At 58.1% G+C, this 18,679-nt stretch overlaps 1 protein-coding gene across 11 annotated transcripts in view; it reads left to right on the top strand.

The window, feature by feature from the left end:
* The window catches only part of BANP (BTG3 associated nuclear protein), a 104,423-nt gene that overhangs the window by 49,256 nt on the left and 36,488 nt on the right, over positions 1-18,679 (top strand). For all 11 annotated transcript variants that reach the window (XM_047712445.1, XM_047712446.1, XM_047712449.1 and 8 more), the window contains 2 exons: positions 7,765-8,004; positions 14,484-14,651. In XM_047712445.1, the coding sequence (XP_047568401.1) occupies positions 7,765-8,004; positions 14,484-14,651 (408 nt within the window). The remainder of the gene's footprint in view (positions 1-7,764; positions 8,005-14,483; positions 14,652-18,679) is intronic.

Genomic DNA, 18,679 nt, shown 5'->3' with positions numbered 1-18,679 from the left:
CGCCAGCCCTTCACCCCATCCGTGGCCGGCTCGTGCTCCATCGTGTGGATGGACCATGGTCATCTGTTGGCGGACTCTCGGGGCGCTTCCAGTTTCTAACTGTGATGACCGCGCCTGCCCAGGGGTTGGCGAGAGGGTGTGTTTTCGTTTCTCTTGGTAGGCACCTGGGAGTGGATTCACCTCGTTGTTTTGCACCTTAGATTGGAGGACGAGAGGGATCCCCCATCTCAGCTGGTGGGTATTAACCTCCGTGGTGCAGAGGGCGCTGGCAGCAGCCTCTCTCACTGTCCGCGGGGACTCCGGGTCACTACCCGCCACTCGAGGCCCGACGTTCGCTTGGTTTCAGCTGCATTTGCTGAGGCGCTTGGCGCTTGGTAATTCTGGAAGTTTCTCGGGTTATCTTAAAAAGAGAATGTTTTACCTTTTTAAGTATCTTACTTTGATGTGGTTAATGTGAAAAATACTCCATTTGGGGAAACTACAGCATGCTGCTAAATGAACACAGAGAAATGTTCAAACTCTGAGCTTAGTGACATCTCGGAGAAAAAGTACAGATCTTCTTTGTATCTGAGTCTGAGTTCTTGACGAGCTGACGCGTTTGCGGGAACCATGACCCGCCATCCAGGGGGTTGTGTCCACTGGACACGTCTGAGAGACGGGACCTGTTGTTAGGATTGGGGCAAACAAGGGGAGCCTGGGTGGCTCCGGTCCCCGTCTGCAGGTGCTGGGATTGAGCCCCGTGCCGGACTTCCTGCCCGGTGCGGAGCCTGCTTCTCCCTCGGCCCCTGCTCATGTGTGCGTGTGCTCTCTCTCTTTTTCTCAAATAAATAAATACAATGTTACAAAATGAACAAAAAAAGGATTGAGGCAAACTAGAGGAATTTTTCTGATATTCGAAGAAGCGATCCTAATTCAGGATTCCTCTTGACCGCGGCATCAGGAGCAACTCGCTGGGATATGTGCCTTCTGCGACCTCTGCCCTGGGAACGTCTCCCCCGCAGTCGGACGTCTGGGAGGAGGCCCCACTGCGCTGCCCCGGCTGGAACCGTGGTCGGTGCCCGAGGGCCTGGAGGCTGCCATGCACGCACGTGCTGCGGAACAGGCCCACCGTTAGTGCCCGTCAGAGTCACCTTCGGCCTGTAGTGGCATCGTGTGTGAAAACCTTCTCTGAGATGCATGAGCGCTGTCCCTCCCACGTCCTGCCCAAGACCAGCTCAGCTGGCCCAGCCGGAGAGGGTCGGGCCAGCTAGTTTCTGTTAACTTCTGGTAACATGCAGAGCTCTGCAGGGCCCTGGGCTCGGCATTGCGTGGCGTCCTCGAGTTCCTGATTAGCAGCCCAGAGCTGCACAGGGACACGCCGCTCTTAGAAAATTATTGAAGTGTCTGCAGTTGTAAAAACCACAGGTTCCAAAATGGTTATTTCTTAAGAATTCCAAATGGTTTGCATGAACTGATGTGCTGTTTTATATCAGTGTGGAGTCCATTACTTACTGCAAGGCACTGTGTCTGTGTTTTGTATTTATTGTATTTCATTTTTTAAAGAGCGAGCGAGTGTGTGTGTGGGTGGGGAGGGGAGGGCAGAGGGAGAGAGGATCTCACGTGACCTCCCTGCTGAGCTTGGAGCCCAGCGCAGGGCTCCATCCCGACATTGTGACCTGAGCTGAGATCAAGAATCAGGTGCTTCACTGACTGTACCCCCAGGTGCGTCCTGAAAACATTTCTTGAGAATTTATTTTCATAAACTTTTTTTTTTAAGTAGGCTCCATGCCCAGCGCAGAGCCCAACATGGGGCTTGAACTCGTGACCCTGAGATTGAGACGAGAGCTGAGACGAAGCGTCACAGGCTTAACCCGCTGGCCACCCAGACGCCCCTATGTGAACTTATTTTTTTTAACATAAATTCTTTATTTTTATTTTTATTTCTTTTTAAGATTTCTCATTTATTTGAGAGAGAGAGGGAGAGAGTGCGCGCGCATGCACTCACATAAGCAGAGACACAGAGGGAGAAGCAGGCTTCTGCGGAGCAGGGAGCCTCACGTGGGACTCGACCCCAGGACCCTGGGGTCATGACCTGAGCGAAGGCAGATGCTTTACTGTCTGAGCCACCCAGGCGCCCCTGACATAAATTCTTTATGTTGCCATAACATTAAAAACTTTTTTTTTTTTAAACATTTTATTTATTTGACAGACGGAGATCACAAGTAGGCAGAGAGGCAGGCAGAGGGGGAGGGGAAGCAGGCTCCCGGCCAAGCAGAGAGCCTGATGTGGGGCTTGATCCCAGGACCCTGGGATCATGACTTGAGCCGAAGGCAGAGGCTTTAACCCACTGAGCCACCCAGGCGCCCAAACATTGAGAACTTTTTATCGGCAGTCGTAAGTGGGCTCCTGAGAAGGGTGGGTTACAGACAGGTTGGTGCTCAGTGAAGATGGCGTTGATGAATGAAGCCAGAATGGCGGAAGGACCCGACAGGTCAGGGGAGAGGGCTGTGGGGGGATGCCGGTTCTGGAGTTAGGAGTTCTGGCTCCTCCCGTGAGGTTCCAGAAGGGACGGCACGTGACGCTGATGGGGGATACCCTGTCCATGTCCCGTGATTCCCGCTCGTTCCTGCCAAGGAGGATGTCCTTGGCCTCTTGCTGTAGTCCCAGCTGAGGTCGTGATGACTCGTGCTCAGTAGGGCAACCTGGCCTGAGTCGGTGGCCTTGCCCCTCGGTCGCTGGTGCACTCATGGTTTCTGTGGAATGTGCTTAGAGTTGGGGGAAAGGGCTTGGCTGCAGTACCAAAGACCATTTTTTTTTTTTCCCCCTTTTTCTTGTGATCCTATGTGCGACTTGAGTTGCCCATTTACAAACCCCAAATTATCCATCTGTTTATAGCGCACAGATGTCCTGTCACTCCCAGAGAAGCATGGTGGTTTGGGCTGGGGGTACACAGCGCACTGTGTCTAATCCCAGAGAGGTGGGCTGTCTGGTTTCTTAGGTCGGTCTGAGGGTCGAGCGTTGTCCACGCTCACTTCAGGTGACACGCGTGACTAAGGGGAGCGGTCAGGAATGTGCCGGGTTGTAAGAGTCCTGTTTGATCTGGGGCTTGGGGCCACCCCAGCAAGGCCTGTCTTGGAAAGCCGTGGTCAGCTTGTTCCCAGGGCTGTCCTCCATGAGCATGGCCAGAGCCTCTGGTCCTGCAGCCCGTGGGTCCCCGTGTCCTCGCCACCCCCACTCAGCAGGCCATAGAAAAGGCCACACCTTCTTACCGGCCTTAGCCTCTGACTCCAGAAGCTAACGATGTTTGCTTCTGGAATGGTCTGGTTTAGGAGGGGGACGCGGGGAGCTGGATGCCCCAGGGCGTGAGGCCAAGAGGACGGTTGTGAATGCTGGGCTCTTGGAGCCACTGGAGGGGGGCTCACACTCCGGTTATGAAAGCCTCCAGGTGATGTCGGAGCTGGGCAGCGTGGTCCAGCAGTGGGCCTGGACATGGGTCGAACGGAAGACACTCCACGTATTCCCGCTGATCCCACACCTTTCCTAAAGTGGCTCCTGTGACTCTGAGCAGGCCCACAGCCTCTGGAAGCAAGAGCGCGCAGCACGGTCCTGGGACTTTGGAGCCCGGGGTGCGATCGCGTGGGGGTCTCGGGCACATCGGCGTCCGTGTGTGAGTGGTGGGGGCGCAGGACAGTGGTGGCCCTGCTCTCTGTCCCACGGGTGCGCGCGGCAGCATGGCTGGGGCTGCCGTCTGGCTGCTCTCCACTGCTCCGCCATCTTCCCGGGGCTGAAACAGAGCCTCAGGACAGAGTGTTAGTTGTATGGAAGTGTTTTCAGGGGAGGAAAATTTGAGTTAGTCCTGAAGGGTTTTCGTTAGGTCTTTCAGAAGTGCTAGTTCATTTCGTCGACAGTCAGAATAATTGGAATGGGAGGTTAGTTTATTTTTCTGACGATCTGGTAGTTTCTCAGTAAGGCCGGTAGAGTCTGCTTCAGATGCCCAGCGTGAACAGGCTATTTTAGTAAAATAAATACACGCTTTCCGAAGGGTCAGAAGAATTTCTCAAATATTTGTGTGGGAAGGTGTTTCATCTTGTTTCTCATTTAAAAGACATGATTCATCATCACTGCCGAGAAGCTGGAGTCCAGCCTGTGTTCTTGCCTCTGAGTCGGAAGTGAGTTGGGGCTGAGTCTTTCCCAGGGGAGCAGGCCTGAGCCAGTGGGTCAGCCAGCATGACCTTGGGAAGGACGGGCTCTTGAGTGTCGCTGGCAGTCACGTCCTCTTGCCTCAGGGCTCACGGAGATGCAGCACCTCTCCCACAGGACTGCGACGGCAATGGTGGTGTCCTAGTCCCCTCTCCCACTGGTCCCTGGCTTGCATGACAGTGACCTTTCATCTCGTCGTTGGTCAGGGTCACTGAGGCCACTGTCCTTGTCCTAGCTCGACTTCCTGCTCTGGCAAGGAGCACACACCTGTCATTTGCAGGGCATCTGGTGACATTTGGGACAAGTCAGTCGTAAACAGGTCAGAAAATTCCTTGTAAAATGTTGAGATGTTGGATTGGAATAAAATTTCCAGGTAATTTTCCATGTTACCAAAGATATTTAAACCATTCTGTTTAGGAGTGGTAAGGAGGTGGGAGATAAGGAAAGTTAATCTTTAGACTAATGTCCTTTTTGGAGGGGAACAGCATCTCCTGAAATAGTACTTACCATAGGAGTTTGAACTGACACCTTTCATCCTTTAGAATATTCTGGTAACATTTCCAGAGCCATGTGCTCGGCACGAAGGGACAGGCTCTTTTTGTCTGCTGACAGGGGCGGCATGGAGCGGGGCCCCCGCTGGATGTGGAACCCAGCTTTCTCTGCTGGCTTGGTGCGGGGCTGGCCCTCTCGCGTCCAGGGGCGGTTTCCCTGCTTCTGTTGGAGCGCTGTCGGCGGAGGAGGGGCGCCCGGCTTGGCTCACGTAGGGCCTGCCGCAGTCAGCACCCCAGCGGAGACCAGTCGGGGGATACGGACCCATCTTACTGATGATTATTTTTGACATGAAGGAAATGGGGTTTAATGGTTATTTGTCAATTTTTTTCACTTATTTAGCATCATATTTTGTTCTTACATAGGTGAAATCACTTTGAAAAAACTCGCATTTACACCTTTGGCTACGACAGCCACGAAGGTGGACTGTCCCAGGGTCGCTGTGCTGGTGTTTTTCTTTGTGTCTGGAGCGTGAGGCTCTCCGGTGGGGACATTTGGAAGAGTGGCTTTTTTCCTTGTACATTACTGTGTCAGCTCCAGGGGCCAAGTGCGGGGTTTGGACGAGGTGACGTGCTCTCGGCACAGGTACGTGGCTGTCAGGAGCCTCCGTGCTGAAGCATGTTTGGTTCATGGGCAGCGGAGCCAGCAGGAGACCTCACAGCGTGGACAGCACGGCTTTGGTGGAGGGAGACATGTCCCCGAGGGTGCCATGGGGCAGTCTGGGTGGCCAGCTGGTTTGTCGGGGCGTCGGTGGGGCCGGGCTGTGGCCCATCCCTGGCTGAGTCATGCCCTGGCTGCAGGCACCTCTTCTCAGTACTGGTTTGAGGAGACGTCGACTCCGACTCCCTGTCTGAACTCCTGTCCGCCGTGTGCGCTGCTTTAGAAACACCGCGTCACCGGGGAGCTCGCCGGCACAGTCCCATCACTTCTTACTCCTGAGAGAGCCTGCCGCGGTCTTCGGCAGTTAAGCCCTTGCGCTGGCCATGGGTCGTGTCCGTGGCGGTCGGGGAGGCAGGTGCCGTGGCGGCCTGCGCCCCTCCTGGCTCAGGGTGCTGCCGCCCTTCCCCGTGGGCTCGCAGGATCCTCCTTCAAATACTTAGGTCTGGAGAAGGTCTGTAGACCGCACTTTTGGTCTGACCGTGTATGTTCACAGTGAAACCAGCAGCGCGTGGGAAGGGAATGTGGGAAGGTTTCAGCACCGAAGGTCCTGCTGCTCCTTGGACTGCCGAGTAGCCCATCAGCGGCCGTGTGTGTCCGCTGTCACCCCCCCAACACACATGTTCCCTGCCCCTCCGTTGTCAGCACAGATGGGGTCACTCCCCCTCCTTTCCTCTCCCCTGCTCGCTCTGTGGCCTGACTGTGGCAGGTAGGGAAGTCTTTCCACTCTGCGTGCTCTCATGAAGCCTTGGGTTCCCCGAGGGCTTCGACCGGAGCATGGGACCCAGTGCCGGGCGCAGAGTTGCCCAGTAAGTATCTGTAGATGAAGCGGCAAATACCCTGGAAGTCGGAGCTTTTCTGACATTCCAGATACAACCTGGAGACAGCCCCCGCCAGGCCCCCTCCTGCGCAGATCGCTGGGCCGGGCTGGCTTCTGTGCGTAGGCCGAACGTAGCAGGAGCTGGCTGCTGAGCGTCTGCTGAGCGTGCGCCCAGGGCGCCGTCTCTCCCAGAGCCCTGGGAGAGACGAGCCTGCCTCCCTATGGCTATTCACAGTTGCCATAATCAGGTTTGTGATTGGTTTTCTGTCCTCAGCTAAAGCCAGGCGCCTGGCCTCAAACACGCTAAGCAGTTCTTCTAGCCACCGGCTGGTCCCCGTGGGCGACGTGGTCACCTAGTCGGGGTTGCCGAGCCTCGTCAGATGCTCTCGCAGAGCTCAGCCGGGAGAGGCTCCCTGCGAGGGGTGTGGGGCGTGTGAGTCACAGATGGGCGGCCACGTGCTCCGCTCCAGCCTTTGGCAGAGCATGGCTGGTGCTCCTGGTGGGACCTCTTCCTGCCCTGGGCGATGGGAATGCCGGCATCATGACATTTTGGAATCAAGCTCCTGAGAGATCTGAAGCTGGGCCGGCCTGGCCTTGGCGTGACCTAGCAGCCCACTTGATAGAAAGCGGGTGTTCCTCTCACACCCCAGCCACCCAGGAGGAGACCTCCCCTTGCTTAGTGCTTCACGCAGGTGTGCTCTCCCACCTGCCCCGGCTGCGGAGTCCGGCTCAGAAGAGATTGCTGGGGAAGCCGCCAGTTTCCTAGTGGAACTGATGGGTCCCCGGGTTTGGGATCTTAACTGGAGCTTTCTTCTGCCAAAGGTTGAGGCTCCCTTGAGTTGGCGTTACGCTTGACGAACCTGGAGCCCTTTTGCTTGCACACTGGGCCACTCTGACGGCTGGTGGCTGTTTGTGGTGATGGAATCCGTGGTCCTCCGTGGTCGGGCAAAGCCAGACCCCTTGCTGGGGGTCTTACTCAGGAGCCAGGGGGATGGCTGCCTCACAGTGTCCCCTGCTTCTCCCACAGGGAGCTGACGAGGTGCCCGTGGGCCGGGAAGGCACCCCAGGTAGAAAGGTTTCTCCCGTCCCACTGCCCGCCCACTTCTCTCTCCGTGTCAGCTCCGTGTCTGTGTCATGATCATCTGTGTGGCCTTGTCGAAGGCAGAGGGGTCCCTCCCCGACCTGAACGCAGAGCTCTGGGTGTGTGCGTTGGACTCCCTGGCCGCAGACTGGCCTGCACGCAGGGCACGCTGCCTCCTGTTTGCTCGTATGTGAGTTAGCGGGCAGGGCTCGGCCCGCAGAAGCTGTCAGGAAGGCAGAAGAGGGTTTCCATCTGGCTGGCCCTGTCTGTCTCTCTGCGATGGGTCGGTGGACACCAAGGTGGCCCTTGTGGGAATGATGCGTGGGTTTCCATTCATCACGTGTCCTCGGTGACCCCAGGGGTTGCCCCCTTGCTCCTGGGGAGCGCTTCTCCAGCGGCCTCCCCGGAGCATGTCTGTGCCGAGCCCAGGGTCCTCGGGTTCGGGAGCTGACGCGAACCCGCCTCTTCTCTCTCGCAGAGGACTACCCCAACGGCACGTGGCTGGGCGACGAGAACAACCCCGAGATGCGCGTGCGCTGCGCCATCATCCCCTCGGACATGCTGCACATCAGCACCAACTGTCGCACTGCCGAGAAGATGGCCCTGACGCTGCTGGACTACCTGTTCCACCGGGAGGTGCAGGCCGTGTCCAACCTGTCGGGCCAGGGCAAGCACGGCAAGAAGCAGCTCGACCCCCTCACCATCTACGGCATCCGCTGTAAGTGCGGTGCCCTCGTTCCCCCCTCGGGGCCTGCCCGTAGTGCGGGGTCGGGGGTCCTACGAGGGAGCGTACCAGGCGAGTCAGGCCCGGGCCCTGGGGTCGGGGAGGGTGCCGGGCTTGCCCCTCGTCCCGAGTCTGTGGGTGGAGCGTGTTCGGCAAATGTCGCGGCTGCCTGCCGTGGGAGAGACATGGGAGATGCAGGCCTCTCAGACCCCGGCTTCCCTGGTCCCCAGGTGGCTCTGGGGCTCGGGGAGGAGCAGAGCCGGAGCCAACCTCTGCCCCCCGCTGAGCGCGGCCTTTCCTGGGCTTCCCAGTGGCACGAGCAGGGTGCCGCCGGCCTCCTGCCCTTCAGGTAGGGGTGTCATTACAGGCTCACCTCCCTGACCGTGGCCGGCACATCTCATGACACTGGTCCTGATGTCCCCACAGTCTTTGTGGTTTTCCTCCTCTTCGAAGAGCACCCCACATTCAAATCAGTCGTCCCTGTGTCCTGTTGGTGACATCTCAGGGGTGCAGGAGGCCTGTGACCTCCTCAGCAGCACTCGCGAGCCTCTCACCCGCCCCGGGCTTGTCCGCTCCATGGAGCCTGCTGGACCCCGGGAGTGAAATGAAACAGACTGTCCAGCCGTGCACCCTATGCATGTGTGCCAGCTGGGCTGAACCCCTGGCAGGGGACCCCCACAGGTGCTACAGTCCCCCTAGGAGGCCTCTGGTCGTGAGCTGCTGTGGGATGGAAGTGCGCCCGTGTCTGCGCCCACAGTGACTGGTCCCCACCCCCACCCGTGGGTAGTGCTGGTTTTGATACTGAGCTCCGGGGAGGGAGGGTCTTGGGCAGGCTGAGATCCAGGGGGACTGAAGAAGGACAGGCAGTGTCTTAGCAGGGCTGTGTTGGGAGACTGATGTGGCGTCCAGCCCGGGTCTGCTGCGTGAAGCAGGGGACACAGATAGAGCCCAAGGTTCTGGAAACAGGCGCACGGCTTGACTGAACAAGAACTCCGGAGGTCAGCATTAGCACTGCATGCTGTGGGGGAGCGCCCACCTTCTCTGTAGCAGAGGACGCCTTTACCATCATCGGCTTCTGAGTTCTAAGCAGAATGGTTGTGTTTGCGTTGGAGCCAAGTGCCGGCGCCCTGAGCGTGTGTTGGCAGGAGCCTGGGCCGCCTGCGTGTTCTCATGGAGGCCCAGGGAGGGCAGGAGGGTTCTGGGGTGGCAGGCTGTCCGGGGGCTGGCTTTCCAGACAGCTGCTTTGCGTAAGCACCGAACCTGGCCCCGTCTCTTTCCCACGCAAGGGAAGCCCTGTGGGTCCTCAGAGTGGAGGAGTTCCTGACCTAGAACGCGCACATTGGCTTTCTCGTGTGCAGTTTGCAAAGAATGAAGACGTATCTTTTAAAAAGGAAATCCCTGGAATTGAGGGAGTGTTGCCCCAGGAAGTGGGGCCTGCCCTCACGGAGCTTCCATCCCTCCAGGAAGGCCCCTGTTGAGAGAGCAGGCCAGGTGTGGTAGCGGCCGGTGTCCTGGAAGGAGCCGTCTGACCGCCGCTCCGGGCTTGCGGCCTGTGTGTGCGGCCCGGCAGGAGGAGTGCAGGCTGCGGGGCGGGGGCCCGCCGCGCTTGTGAGGGGGTGCCTGCAGGTCATGCTCCGCAGCTCTACCGGGGACCGGTTGCCCGTCTGCGACCACAGGAGCTGTCAGGACGCGGCCTTCAGAGGAGGTGGTGTCTGGCATCTTGGCTGGGAAGCAGGGAGCGGCCGTCGGTGGCCCCAGTGGGAGAGCCCCCATCTGGTGGCCCACACCTATGCCTGCGGCCTCTCTCAAGCCCCACGCAGCTCGGTCCTGGGGTGCAGAAGTGCAGGCAGGATCGGGTTTGAGCCACGACTTGGGACCCTGGGCCGGTCCCCCCCGCCCCCGTCCCAGCGCAGAGAGTGGCCTTGCAGGGCCGCTGGGTAACACCAGGGGCCTGTGCCGCCCGCACACAGTGGCCCCCGCGGATGTCGTCTCCCCTGCTCTGTCCCGGTCTTACTGGGGAAAACATGAGCACTTTCGAGGCGTACAGTAGGCTGTTTCCAAGAACTGCCTTTCTCGTGCAGGATCGAGGGTCTTCAGAGACAGGGCGAAAGCTGCTCCCCGAAGAGCACACATGCTTCTCAGGCTGTGCGTGTCTCAGGGCTCCTGAGAACTCCTGGGCTCCCCCAGGTTCGGGTAACCCGACCTTACAGAGTGTGTCCAAAGCATCAGTAGCACATTCCAGTGACCTCCCCAGCTGGGGCCAGCATCTGAGTAATCGCCCCGAGAACGCCAGGGCCGGTGCGCTCCCCGTTGAGCCGAGCACAGAGCCTTTGCTCTTGGGCTCGCGCTGGCGGGGCCGGCACCTCTGCGCAGGCCGTGAGCTGCTGCGAGCACACACCCAGGGGGCTGCTGGAAAGGCAAGGAAAGCGCGTGTCGCTCGGACGGCCCCGTCTCGGAAGGCGTCTGGGAAGCCTGCAGACGTGGAGAAGAGATCCCCAGGAGGCCACTGAGCACTTGACCGGGACTCAGGTCCTGTTTTCACAGGGGACTGTGGTTGGCCCGTTCTGCCCCGGCATCCGCCCCGATAGGAGGTCGTGTTCCCCGAGGGCACCCAGAGGCTGGGCGGCACGTGCCTCTGTGAGTGTCCCGGTGCTGCTGTGGGTGCTGGGGTGCAGGAACGTCTCGGGGTGCCTGCATCCAGGCACAGCCCTCTGCAGTGCTAACTGCAGCAGCATTTGGCTCTCCGTCCGTCCCAGAGGCTGGAAGTCTGACCTCACGGTGTTTGAAGGGCCAGGGCGAGTCTTGGCCCCCTCCAGCTTCTGCTGGTGCCTGGGGGTTTGTGCCCACACAGCTCCCTTCCCCGCCGGTGTTGACACTCGCCCGTCTCCTCCCTCTGGGGATGTCTCTCCTCTCTCCTTATAAGGACACCCGTCATGGTGGATTTAGAGCCTAGTGTACTCCTCGTCTGACCCCATCTTAATTAATCCCATCTGCAGAGACCCTGCTTCCGAAGGAGGTCATGGTCTGAGGTCCTGGGAAGGACATGCATTTTGGGGGACAGTTCCTAGTGCCTGGGGCCTGTGTTCTTTGGAATAGCAATAGTGTGTTACACACTTGCCCCAGGGGTACCCAGCAGGTGGGTTTGGGGACCCTGAGGGCCCACCGTGAGCCTGGGGCTGGGAGGCAGGTGTGGTCAGCACGCGTGAAAGACAGTTGGAGCCCTTGCTTATGGGGCGCCTGGACGCAAGACCATGGGGGGGCCTCGGGCCCCTCCCATTGTGCTTCTCTGCTGTTGGGGAGCTTCTCACTGCTCGGGGAGTGGGGGCTCCCTCGGCTCTGAGCCCAGGACACCAGACACACACAGTACGTGGAGACACACCGGCTGCTCCCCTCACTCGGGCTAAAGATTTCTCTTGTTTTTCTGGGTCAGTCCTTATCGAGGCTCCTTTTGGGACATAAATTTCTGGCACTCCGTTTTCTGCTTTTCTTTGTCCTTGAACTTGAGATTACTTGAGCAGTGATAGTGTTTCTCATTCCTCTTTCTGATAAGCCCATGCCACCCACCACGGACGGGAGATGGCCAGCTCTGTTCCTTTTTCCCACAGTGAGTCTCAGCCCCCGTGGGGCTCCGTGTTACACAGCTGGGCATCTGGACTTACAGTTCGCAGCCCCAGGGTGAGGATGGGTGCTTCGGGAAGGGGTAAGGCGGTGAACGCCGATGGAGCTTTGGATCTTTGGTGGGGTAGCCGGACAGCTTGCCCGGGAAGCCGCGGGAGCAGGCTGGGGAGGCGGTGGTTTTGGGGGCAGCTGAGCATTCTCCTCCAAGGCGGTGAGGTGACACGCGGCTTGCCTTGTGGATGACTCAGACCCCACAGCTTCCTGGGGACCCTGTGTGCTGGGGCAGAGCCCTGGGAGCAGCCTTCCGGTTGCCATGTCTCCTGCCCGGGCGCCATGGTGGCGGCCTTGTGGAGGGAGGTCGGGAGAACAGACGCACGGGGCCTCCTGTGTGCACCGGGCGGGCGGTGCTGTGCGGGGCAGAGGGGGCCGGAGCTGGGGTTTCTGTGGCCACTGCTGCTCTGCTTGGGTGGGTGCCCGGAGGCCTGGATTTCAGGATCGTGTCTCACTCCTGACTGATACTTGGACAGGAACTGAAGCTGGGGGCCTGGCATTCTTAGCTCATGAGGTTTCCTTGGAAGCAAGAGAGAAGATGCTTCAACAGTGTGAAGAGGCAGTTAAAGTGAGTTTTCTGTCCCTCATTACCGAGGTTTCTCCTCCAGCGCTCGTGAAGTGGGGCTGCTCGGTGCCGGCAGAAAAGACGAGGCCGAGGACGCAGCTGTCTCGGGGGCGCGCAGGGTCTCAGGCCCCCAGGCCGCCGCCCTGACAAGCTCAGGAAGGCCGAGCTGAAGCCCGGGTGGCGTGCACCGTGGGGGGCGCCTTCCTCCCGCTGGGCTGTCCCCGCGGGCGCGTGCAGTGGGGGGCGTGCTGCGGGCGCGTCGTGCGGGGGTGGCAGGCGGCGCTGCTGTTGGAAGGAACGGGTAGCGTGAGGCCGTGGGAGGACTGAGAGACGGACGGCCTGTAACGCACGAGCGCGTGCGTGTTCTTTCTTCAGAGGGTGGGAGCCAGGTCTTGAACGGCTGGCTGCTTTTTACAGAGTTGAATAAAATGGTAACCTTCTCGCTCGTCGCTCGTGTACCTGTGTGTGTTGCAGGGGGTCATTTCTGTTCCTGACGCGCTTTTTAATATTTCACAGCATGTCATTAACCCCTGGAGGCCTCGGGAAGGTTTCTCCCTGAGTGTGGGGGTCTGAGGGCAGGAAGACGGGCTAGAATGTTCTTCCTCATTGTGGCGCATGCCTGGGGGCCCTGCTGAGGCCCGTGATTGCCTTTTCTTCTCCCGTCTCGGAGAGCACCGCTGCCCTCGGCCCCTGTCTGACTGCAGCTGGGAGCTGGGCTTCTGTCACCGGTGTTGGCACCTCGCCTGGACTTTCTCAGTCCGCCCCTGCACTCGAGGCCACATGGGGCACGTGGCGGCCACGCGGTAAATGCTGATTACTGGTCTGTGGCTCTTTGAGAGGCGACCCGAACACCAGAAAGCAAAGAAGGGGCCACTCCACGTGTGTATTTCCTCTTGCGCACGAGGGTCACGAGAGCTGCTGGAGCGACTGGGTCACTTTTTTTCCATAAATGTTGCTCATCGGGGTCCCTGTCGATGTAGGTCACGGGACTTTGGGTTGTTGTGTTTAGATCTGGTCTTAGCACATGCTCATAAAGCCAAGGAGTGTCTTTCCAAGACAGAAGAAACTCGGTACTTCGTAGGATATGGGAAAACCAGCTCTCCTTCCGGTGGTTCTCCGTGCGGCGGGCTCGCGGGGGGTTTTAGGGAACGGGCGCCAGTTAAGCTCTCAGTGGACGTGTAAACACGGCCCTCCCGGCAGTCAAATCGGTGTTGTTCAGCTCCACTTTTTTAGTCTTCAACTTTGGGATTCTGTCCGTTTATTTTCCCGTTAACCAGTGAAGTTTCACGAGCCGGCTCAAGAGGAGGTCACCGTGTAGACGAGGGTGTCTTCCTGTTCCCGTGCTCGTGACTGTGACTTGGCCTAGAGAAGGGGTGAAGTGTCCAGGGAGGGTCTCTGTCTGCCGCCCGCTCCTTGGTGGTCTCCCTGATGCCCGGTTTCCTTGTTGATGATGGCGGGGGTCTCTGGTACCGGGTGGCGTGTGCCGAGAGGGCTCTGTCGTGGAAGTGAACACACGTGGGCGCCAGTAAGATGCTCCACGGTGAGGAGTGGGCCCTCCGGCGGGCAGCAGAGTGGAGGAGATGCCCTCCGCCGGGGTGTGCAGGGCCCTCGGCCATGAAGAGTAATGTGCCCTTCGGGAGTTTTCCTCCCGACCGAGTCCTAGAGGCCGGTGTCAGACTCGGGCAGCAACAGAAGAATGTCTTTGGACGACCTGTGACCACAGGTGGCCTGCTGGCGTGGGAGCGCGTGCCCCGCGCCCAGGGTCTGGGCTCTCAGCACACCGAACAGTAAATACGTCCGTTCTGGGAGACGCTCGAGAGCCGGCTGGCCGTGCAAGTGGGAGGGACTTGGGGTCCCTCGGGCTGGTTAGGGGCAGGGTCACTGAGGTCGTGTATGAGCGGAGACTTGGGGGAGTGGGGGAGAGCTGCAGGCACGGGGGCCCAGGAGAAGGCGAGCTGGTGCTTGGGAGTGGGGCTCCGACGGGGTCGCGGACTCCAGTTCTGTCCTCGGCGTTGACGGGGTAACATCCCCGCGTGAAGCGGGAGCAGACAGGGTCGAGTGTGGGTTCTCAGGGGCTCCGGGTACCAGTACCCGCTCGTCGCCGCCTATAGCGCAAGCGGGTGGAACGCGTGCAGAGCCCCGCGGGGGCGTCTGCAGGGGCGTCTGCAGGGCCGCTGCTCCCGCGCCGGGTGCTCGCGGGCCCGCCCCTCCTGGTGCTGCAGTCCGGCTGTGTTTACAGGTCACCTGTTCTACAAGTTCGGAATCACGGAGTCCGACTGGTACCGGATCAAACAGAGCATCGACTCCAAGTGCCGGACGGCCTGGCGGCGGAAGCAGCGGGGCCAGAGCCTGGCCGTCAAGAGCTTCTCCCGGAGAACGCCGTCCTCGTCTTCATACAGCGCCTCAGGTAGGCTCTGTCCGGTCCCGGGGCCCGGGGGGCGGGGTTGTGGTGTCCACGTGGAGCCCTGTGACCAGAGGCCCCGACTGTGTGCGCCCTGCGGGTGGGTTCCTGTGGGCCACTGCTGGGGGGCCCTCCTGGAAGTGCTCTGGATCAAGGCCTGGAGAGCAGGGCCTGGCCGTCGTCCTCATCCCACTTGCGTTCGAAGCGGCAGGAGGAGCTCGGTCAGGATGGTGGCAGCTGCGGCAGTGAACCGCTGTGGCATGTCCTGCAGCCGAGGTCCCGAGCGGAGCCCTGGGCTCCGTGTGGGGACAGCAGGTGAGGGGAGGGGCCCACGCAGAACTGTGGTGCCCGTTACTGCTGCTCTCAGTGTGGGGCCTCAGTTCCACTTGCGCACACGAGAATGGACCTTCCAGACTCTTTGAGGCATCGCAGGAGGACCGGCTTTCCCCGGAGACATCTGCCCGGGAACGGGTGCGGTTTCAGTACTGCTTCTCACCCAGCCCGTCGCCAAGCAGCTGAACGGGAACATTGAAAACAAAGTCTCCCCAGAAGCTCCCTTGGCGACGGCTCTTAGAACCTGAGGCCATGGCTGGGGCCGCGACCCGGGTCCCCAGGGCAGCATGGGCGGGGCCGGCCAGAGCCTGTCCCGAAGCACAGTGGGGACCGGGTCACTGGACATTCTTGTGGGGTTTTGTCCTTCTAAGGTGACCTCAGGAAGCGGCTTTTCTCCCGTCGTTCTGGGAGTCACTTGCCAGCAGTTCCCGAAGATGGGAGGTGGCCACACACATTGTGCCCCAAAGCCCTGCCTTTGTGAGCGGCTGCCCTGAAGAACCTCCTAGTGGGGAGTCCAGACCTTTCTGTTGCGCTGAGCCGGTCTGTCCTGGGGACTCAGAGGCAGCCGCTGGGGGACGCGCGGAAGCCGTCTCTCCTTGAGGAAGTCAACTGTCTCTGCGGGTCTGGAGAGTTCAGGGAGGTGGGCTTTGTCCTCCTCACCCTGGGGTCCAGGTGACGGAACACAGAGCTGGACGTGCAGTTGGCCGTCCGTGCGTGTCCTGAATGCCCGAGGAGGAATGGCAGGATGGAGCTGTCTCTGTAGACGCAGTGTGCGCCCGTCTCTGGAGGTGCTGGCGCGGCACAGTGGCCCCCGGAATCCCGTTTCGTTCCCTTTCTCGTTTAGTCCGCTCAAACCTGCAAGTCCGTGTTTCCAGCAAGTAGCAGTGGTGCCCGCAGGCCGGCCCACACCGGGGTGTGCGAGTGTCGCATCCCATCAGTGGTGGGGTTGTGGGGCCAGACAACCCTGACCCTGCTTCTCACCCCCATTGGAGACCCAGATGGCTTTACATCGCACGCAGGTTTGAGTTCTGTTGTGCAGTCGGTGATTTTACGACATTTTGTGCTTGTGTATTTGGAATTGTTCATTCTCTTCTGGTTATTAGTGTTTCTTTTAACTGACGGTAGTTCATTGATCAAGAGTTGAGTTTCTTTGGTTGTTTATTGACACGTATTTCGGTATTTCTTCTAAGGTGCTTTGGGTTTGAGTAACTCTCCGGTGCTGTTGGCCTCTTGGGGGTGGTGAGCAGGCACCGTGTGAGCGCATGTCCAGTGCCCGTATCCCCTGGGCACACTTGACACGTGGGGACATGAGTCGGAGGTCCTAGGACGTGTTGTTTGGAATAGACCATGTCCGCTGATGAACAACAGGACATGCAGTGCTTCTCGTGGCCCGCCCGTGTCCTCAGGAAGGAGTCACACCTGTGCCCAGGTGTCCTTGTCCCACAGGAGAACCTGGCCGCCTCCGCCAAGGCCTCCGTGCCCGGTGTCTGTGTAGAGAGGCCTGAGACGCTGTATCCAGTCTCTCACCCCTACTCTCCAGTCACAACAAGGGCTGCTTCCTGTGTGGTCTGCTCACGGCTGTAGGCTTCCTGCTGAGTGCTGGAATCGAGTTAGCAAGAGAAACACAAAACATGTATTTTTCTTTTGTCAAACTTTTTAAAAAAATACATGGCTTTTTTTGTTTTATTTTTTTTTAAACGATTTATTTATTTATTTGAGAGAGCGAGCATGCGAGAGCGGGGGTGAGGGGGACAGGGAGATGGAGAGAGAAACGTAAGCAGATCCCGTGCTGAGTGTAGAGCCTGGTGCGGGGCTTGACCCCTTGACCCTGACATAGGGACCCTGAGATCGTGACCTAAGCCAAAAACAGAGTTGGCTGCTTAGCAAGCTGTGCCCCCCAGACACCCCTGAAAAGTCCATGGCTTTGTAAATTTCTGTTGGTGTCATTGTTTCTGATTTTGTTGTGCTGCACACCCGACTAAAATCACATAAAGTGAAGTAGCTGGTGGTCGGGGGGGCTCTGGTGGTCTGTCCTTGCCCTGTTTGCTCCCTCCCAGCTTCCTAAGGCAAGTCTGAGACGGTGACAGAAATAATCCAGGAAAATTCCTGGATTCCTGGCTCACTTTGGAATTGCTAGTGATTCCAGCTGGGTCTGCCTTGTTTACTCTTGGATTATCAGCAGCCAAAATAAAGAACTTCCAAATACGTGTTACAAAGGAAATTCTGAGCCCAAGCTCCTCTGTTTAAAGCTGATTTCGTGCTGTCCCTGTGAGCACAGACTAAAATTACTAGTGTCCATGGATGTTTACAAAATCAGTTTATTAAAACAGTGGTAGTGCACTCTCCTGTCTGGCCGCAGTGTGTGAGCTGTCGCACGTGCTCGAGGGAAAGACGGCTGCGTTTCACTGTTGGTCGGTGCCGCTCTGTGCCCACCCTGCGGGCCTCATCAGGGAGTTGAAGCCCTCACGGGGTGTCTGTGCGGGGTCCAGTAGTTTAGGCTTGCGGAGAATTAGCCCATCCGTGTGTGCAGCTGCCTTTCCTCTGGATGTGGAGAAGAGCCAGGCTGGCAGGGAGGTGGGGGAGGCCCTCCGAGTGGCCCGCCTTCCTGGCGCTCGCTCTGACAGCGGGCACTGCGGTCTGAAACCTTCGCAGAGTCCGCGCTGTCGGCTCGATCACAGGCAAGGATCCAGCACAGCTTCTTGTCTGGACTTTGATGTCCCTACAGATCCTGAGACGTGGACTGAAACTGTTCTTTTTTTTTTTTAATTTAAAAAAAATTTTTTTTTTAAAGATTTTATTTATTTATTTGAGAGAGAGACAGTGAGAGAGAGCATGAGCGAGGAGAAGGTCACAGAGAGAAGCAGACTCCCCGCGGAGCCGGGAGCCCGATGCGGGACTCGATCCCGGGACTCGATCCCGGGACTCCAGGATCATGACCTGAGCCGAAGGCAGTCGTCCAACCAACTGAGCCACCCAGGCGTCCCTGAAACTGTTCTTTATGTAGAATGACTGTGGGGAGCTCTTGATTCTCTGGTAGACTCAGTAATTTGAATCTTAAGCTTGGAAACCATTGACCTCATACCCGCATGGCCTGTCTTCTGCAGTGTCTTTATAGCCTCAGGGACTCATTCTTCCTTTATTGGAGCCAATAGAGAACTGGCAAGATCAGTGACTTTTTATTTTAATATTTTATTTATTTATTTGACAGAGACAGAGATCACAAGTAGGCAGAGAGGCAGGCAGAGAGAGAGGGAGCAGCAGGCTCCCCGCTGAGCAGAGAGCCCGATGCGGGGCTCGATCCCAGGACCCTGAGATCATGACCTGAGCTGAAGGCAGAGGCTTTAACCCACTGAGCCACCCAGGCGCCCCTAGATCAGTGAATTTTTATTAACGCTAGAGCAGAATGATTTGGGAATCTATTCAGTTATGTAATTCTTATTAACTCGCCCAGTGAACTTTAAATGTTTTGGTCAAATACCCCCTTTAAGAGGTTAGAAAATGTGTATTCTTCCTTGCATATTTTTAACTTGACGTTTTAAAATGTTGACAGCTAGTTTTCATTATACTTTGAAATCATTGAAAAGGTTGTCATTTCTGAGATAATGCAAGGGTTAACATTTCGCATGCAGACGCATTCAGTGTAATGTATGTTTTATGTCCATGTAATGCCCACCATTAAGCTGTTAAAAAACGAAAAGCTT

This window comes from Lutra lutra, chromosome 17 (genome assembly GCF_902655055.1).
Source record: "Lutra lutra chromosome 17, mLutLut1.2, whole genome shotgun sequence".
Taxonomy (NCBI): domain Eukaryota; kingdom Metazoa; phylum Chordata; class Mammalia; order Carnivora; family Mustelidae; genus Lutra; species Lutra lutra.
This window is presented reverse-complemented; position numbering and strand designations above follow the sequence as displayed.